This window comes from Rhineura floridana, chromosome 11 (assembly GCF_030035675.1).
Source record: "Rhineura floridana isolate rRhiFlo1 chromosome 11, rRhiFlo1.hap2, whole genome shotgun sequence".
NCBI lineage: Eukaryota > Metazoa > Chordata > Lepidosauria > Squamata > Rhineuridae > Rhineura > Rhineura floridana.
Genome location: NC_084490.1, coordinates 30,970,859 through 30,977,285, shown reverse-complemented (window position 1 = coordinate 30,977,285; position 6,427 = coordinate 30,970,859). Strand labels below are relative to the sequence as shown.

General features: G+C 41.4%; 1 protein-coding gene across 1 annotated transcript; it reads right to left on the bottom strand.

Moving 5' to 3' along the window:
- Positions 1–3,285: 3,285 nt before the first annotated feature.
- LOC133367734 (olfactory receptor 14I1-like) lies at positions 3,286–4,275 on the bottom strand. Its single transcript, XM_061591834.1, has one exon. It carries the CDS (start codon positions 4,273–4,275, stop codon positions 3,286–3,288), a length of 990 nt encoding a protein of 329 aa, XP_061447818.1.
- Positions 4,276–6,427: the final 2,152 nt, after the last annotated feature.

Sequence of the window (6,427 nt, the reverse complement as noted above, 5' to 3'; positions counted from 1 at the left end):
TTAATGGACTTAGTAGAGATGGACTAACTGACATGCCTTCTCAGAGAAAAAACGACAGATACATTTCTTAAGGAATGGAAGCCTCTTTTGGACTTTTTGTTGAAAGAAAAAAATGAAATGATGATAATGGGATTTGAGGATTAATTAATTTAATTAATTAAAAGTGAATTTCATATGTTTTAGGGGACAGGTTTGATATCTGATCTGTGACAAATCGGAAGTCAAGTTTTTCTTTTTATTTTTGTTGTATTGTTTTTGTTGTTTGATTTTGTTGTGTTTCTTTTATGAAAATTTGAATAATAAAAATTATTATAAAAAAAGTTGCAATGACTTCCTGATTTTTTCCCCCTCAATCTCTTTAGCCATGACAAATTCAGGTGCTACAATTATTTCTCTTTGGCACATATTTCTCTCGCTATTATGAGGCATAATAAATTCTCTTAAAATGCATGGTCTTTAGGAAGTTAATTGTGATTATTAGGGCTGGTTTGGAACAGGGCAAAGAAATGCTTATGACTTTGGGAGTGGTGAACAAGTGAACAACTTATAGTTTTAATTGTCCACAAGTCACTGGCAGCAGCTTCTCTTCCTTTTTTTACACTCCCCCTTTAAAATAATTATGTTTTACCATTGTAAAACACTTGTGGCAGTGATATTCCCAAATGTGAAGACATTACCTACATGATGCTTCTGACAAAGGAAGTTTTGCAGCACCCTTCATATTATGTTGCAGAGGGGGGACATGAACCTCCAGGTTCAGTGGAAGAAGATTCAAAAGAAACACAAACATACAGTAACAAAATATTTGTGTCCTCCATTGCCTAATCAAGTAATTGTCTAGCACAACCTTTTTACATTGTCTGCAATCTGGTATTATCTGGCGGTGGCAACAGGCCTCTGAAGGCAATAGAGGTCTTCCATAAAGTAGCTCAGCTCCACAGTGATTAAGATGCTTCTGTTATGGTTGCAGTTTCAGCTGAGCTGTCCAATGCTAAATCTTCTTCGACTTAGTGGGATCAATTTCAGTTTAGGACACCTGATAATGTGGACAGGGTGCTTGCAGTGATGTGTCCATCTATATGAATGGAATGGAGAATGCTTCCTTGAGTGAGGGTGGTGGTGCAGCCACTATGGAAAAAGCCAGCCCTGCACCCAATGCAAAGTAACAAACATCACACAGTCACATATACTTCCTTTCTGGGGAAAAATAATTAAGAGGGAATAGCAGAACAACTGCAGACATTCTTGGATGAGAATGCTTATCTGGATTCATGTTCTTGGTCTGGGACTGAATCAGCCTTGGCTGCCCTAATGGGTGGCCTTTAAAGAGAGAAGGGCACGGAAAGGGCAACCTTGCCCCTTCTGCTCAATCTCCCAGTGGCTTTCAACACCATTGACCATGGTATCCTTCTGGACCAACTCTGTGGGATGGGTATTGGTGGCACTGTGTTGAAGTGGCTCTGTTCCTACCAGCAGGATCATGTCCAGAGACTTGTATTGGGAGAGTGCTATTTACCTCCCTGGCATTTATGCTATGGAATGGCACAGGATGCTTTTTTGTCCCCAGAGTTATTCAACATCTGTATGAAGCTACTGGGAGTAGTAATCAGGATTTTTGCAGCACGGTGTCATCAGTAAGCTGGTGATACCCAACTCTATCTCTCCATTACATCTGAGTCAGGAGAGGCTGTGCAAGCCCTGGACCAGTTTGTGGATTCAGTGGTGGACTGGATGAGGGATAATAAACTGAGGTTGAATTCTGGGAAGATGGAGGCCCTGTGGGTGATTTGTTCACATTTCCGGAAATAGGTCAATTGCATGTTCTGGTTGGGTTGCGTTCCCTCTGAAGGAGCAGGTATGCAATCTGGGGGTACTCCTTGATCTATCTCTGTCACTAGAGACCCAAGTGACCTCTGAGCTAGGGGTGCTTTTAACCAGCTCTGCCTGGTGCATCAAATGAGACCATTCCTAGACTATGACAGTCTGACTACAGTGCTCCATGCATTGATAACCTCAAATCTTGATTACTGTAACACACTTTATGTGAGGTTGAACTTGTATCTTTTCTGGAAATTTCACTTAGTGTTGAATGCAGCCGTCAGATGGCTCATAGGACTTTCACAGACAACATATTATTTTGCTGCTGAGAGAACTGCACTAGTTGTCAATTTGATACAGTGCCAGGTTCAAGGTACTTATGCTAATTCACAAAGCCCTAAACAGCTTTCCTCCCACTGTACTTTAAGGATAATCTGATTCTTTATGCTTTACCATGATCCCTGATGAGAACCTTCTGGTGGTTCCCCACACCCCTTAGTATGTCAGCTTGTGCCCTATGGGATTTTCTACCTATAGAGGTTTGGCAGGAACCATGCCTCCCTTCTTTCAGACATCTTTTGAAAACTATATTGTTTAGACAGGCCTTTGCAATATGAAATTTCTCCTTAGTCAATCTGTGTTTATTGAGGTTCATGTTTTTAACTATGTTTTTATGGTTTTTTCCTGATATTATTTTTATATGTTGCATATTACCTTGAGATATATATTTATATTATTGAAAGTATGGATTATAAACACATAAATAAATACCTCTGTACACATGGAAAAGTGTGGCTAACTATCTTACATTCAGACACATTCAAGCAGCTAAGATTCAATCCTATACCCAAGAGACAGGGAACCTATGGCCCTCTAGATGTTATTGGATTCCATCTCCCATCAAACCCAACCAGCACAGTAAATGTGCAGGGGTGATAGTAGCTGTAGTCCAACAATATCTGGAAGGCCCCAGATATCAAGAGAGCAAGAGAACCCTGTGCACAGTGTACATTGGTGACAATATGTAAGCAACAATAATAGTTTACTTTTTAAAAAAACAACAAAATATGTGTGGAATAATGCAAAACCCACCATAAAAGCATGGTGAATGATGAGTGGTGGGAATTCTGATAAAAGAAGGTTTTTGTTTATTTAAAATGTTTTTAGTCTTTTTCTAGAGATCTCAAAGTGGTGAGTAATAAATATACATTAGAATACAACAAAGACAAATAAAACAAGAACACATAACAATAAAAAATCAGCTCAGCATAAAAACTGAACACAGTTCCTCATGACACCCTGTTTTTAAAGGGTCACCAGAATGAGAGCAGCATAGATGCATATCAAATGAAAAGGGGGAGGAAATTATGTAATTGAGGTGTCATGATGGAGAAGTACAGCCCTGTGTTGCTGTATTGTATGCATCACCCTGTGATGGAACACTAAGAAGGCCCTCCCCAGCTCATCTCAACTCCTGGGCAGACCTATACAGGGAAATCTCAAAAATCTCAGAACAAATCTGGGAAGAGTGTCAGAAAAGTGCCTGACATTCAATAGTTTCCTCAGTGCTGCCTGAATCTCTTTGTTTCTCATGCTATAGATGAAAGGATTCAGCATAGGAGGAAGAACAGTATATATCACAGCAAAAATTAGATCTAGATCAGATGAGATCTTACTGGGAGGTCTCGCATGAACAAAGAGCCCAGTAAACATAAACACAGAGACAACAACAAGGTGGGGGAGGCAGGTGGAGAGAGCCTTTTGCCGTCCCTGTATAGAAGGGATTTTGAGGACTGCTCTGAAGATCCACACATAAGTTGTAAAAATGAAGATAAAGCATCCAAACGCTATGATAAAACTAAACACAATAAGTCCAACTTCAACAAGGTACAAGTTAGAGCAAGACAGTTTTAGTAGTTTGGGGACTTCACAGAAGAATTGATCAACGTTATTGGAACAGAAGGTCACTGAAAATGTGCTACCAGTGTGTAATGCCGAATAGAGGATACTGATAATCCACACACTGGCTGCCATCTGAATACAGGCTCCTTTGTTCATAATTGCTTCATATTGTAGTGGTTTGCAAATGGCAATGTAACGGTCATGGGCCATTATTGTTAAGAGGGCAAAATCACAGGCACAAAATAATACGAAGAAGTAAACTTGAATGACACATTCAGAATAAGAAATGTGCCTGCTGTTTACAAGTGAATTAACCATGGATTTGGGTACAGTGACAGAAACTGTGCCAAGGTCAGAAATGGCCAAGTTCATTAGGAAAAAGTACATTGGTGTATGCAGATGATGGTCAAGGGCTATTGCAATGATGATGAAAAGATTCCCCATAACGGTTGGTAAGTACAATCCTAGGAACACAAAGAAGTGTAAAATCTGTAGTTCTCGGACCTGAGAGAATTCTAGAAGGAGTAATCCAGAGGTGGAAGACACATTATGCATTCTGTATGCAAGATTAAATTGTGTGCTACCTGTGCGGGAGAAAAAGAAAACAACCCATCAGAATGCTACAATTGATTCTCTGGTTAATTTAATGCTTGCATCAGGACCAATTAAATTCAGGTTGATTAATGTGATGGTCAGGGCTCCAGTCTACCAGCAAATGAAGGGAGATGGACTGTGGCCATCCTTTTGCCCATTAGAATTATCTTCATGGTACAAGAAAGCTGATGTCATGAATATATCTCAGGTAGAAGGGAACCTTTTTACAGGAGGAAATTCTGCATAATTTCTTCAGCTTTGATAAGAATGTGCAATTGATTCAGAAACATCAACTGGTCCAAAGTGAAGCAGCTCGATTACTGACTGAAGTTCTATTTAGAACTCATATGGCACCTGATCTAGAATAGCTGTACTGGTTGCCAGTTCATGTCCAGGGCCAATTCAAGATGCTCACTTTAGTGCTGAAAGTTCTAAGAACCAAATTATCTGAAACACAGCCTTGTTCCCAGAGACCTTCTCAAGAATCGGAGTATTCATGATGGTGGCCCTAGAAGGGCATTCTTTGTGCCAGCCCTTCCCCACAAAAGTGTGTTTGTCACACAGAATACAGCTTTTGTCACTTGCTGAATATACACTTTTTTACTGTGGTGAAAGGTCAGTATTAATAACTTACTACTTGATAGAGCTAGAAGGGAAAATGAGAGGATACCACTTGTTGTCACTTGTAGTTCCCATCTGAAATTACTCTTCTGGACAGTGATTTCTCTCACACACGTATTTGGGGATAGGCCTGCAGACAGTCCTCCAATGTAAAACAGGTACTCATCATCATCAACAACAACATAGAGATATGGGCACGAGGACACTGAAGCCAACCCAGATGCCATCACTGCCCCATGTATACTCTGTCAAGTCAACACTATTTTAAAGTGTAATAATGTTATCCACAACTAATGACATGTAAAGCCCTGCTTTTCTTCTCCCAAGAAAGTAGCATGGCTCTTCTCCTGGAATGACTATGTGGCATTATTGCCAAAATAAAAATGGAGAAATCACCAGGTCTGGATATCATCCACTCAAGAGATCTTAAACACCTAAAATATATTCCTGATCTTTTTTTAAAAAAAAAATGCAACTGATACTGTCAGAAATTATTGAGGACTGGAATGTGGCCAATGTAACAGACAGACAGACAGACAGACAGAGAGAGAGAGAGAGAGAGAGAGAGATCCAGGCAGAATCCTTTAATTAAAGACTCGTTAGCTTAGTGCCTGTTTCAGGAAAACTAATGGAAAGTATTGTTAAATTACCAAGCATATAAAAAAATGTCTTGCTGAAGCAGAACCAGCATGGCTTCTGCAAGGGTGAGTTCATAATTATAGAGATGGGGGAGCAGGGAGGAACAGGGCCGGAGCCAAAGGGTGGCTAGGTCGGGTCCTGGCTGAGGGTCCCTGTGGCGCAGAGGGCCCTCTGAAGGGCCCCTACTTAGGGTATAGGGTAGTGCTCCCCTTCTGCGATCCTCAGCAGGGTTGACACCCTACCATAGTGCAGATCACAGAGACGGACCTCCAAGGTCTCCCCTATAGACCATGCTGGTCCATGGTGCCCACCCGCTCAACCTACCTCTCCTTCCTTTTTGTGAATGCCCAGTGCGCACAGTTGCCATCAACCAAGATGGCAGCAGAGGCTTCTCTAAGGAGCTCATGCCTCTATCACCATCTTGATTTATGGCAGGCAAGTGTGCCAGACAGTGTAGCATGCATGCGTGCCATCAAAGAAGATGGCAGTGGGGGTATCACCAACACCAACTTGGTTGATAGCAGCGACCTGCATGCTGAGGACGCAGGGCATTCACAGAAAGAGAGAGGAGGTAGGTGGAGTGGTCCAGCATGGTCTGTAAGGGGGGCTGGGAGTAGGGGGCCCTGTACAGGCTGGTGCCCAAGGGCCCATTCATGCCTGGTGCTGGCTCGGATGAGAAAGCCAAGTTGTTGATGATACCAAATTGTTTGTGGTGGTTAAATCCCTCTTTGTTTCACAACCCCTCTTTTTGAAGAGCAAAGCACTGAAAAAGAGTCTTTCCAAACTGAATGGATGGGCTGTAAAATGGCAAATGCAATTCAGTGTAAACAAGTATAAAGTGATGCACACTGGG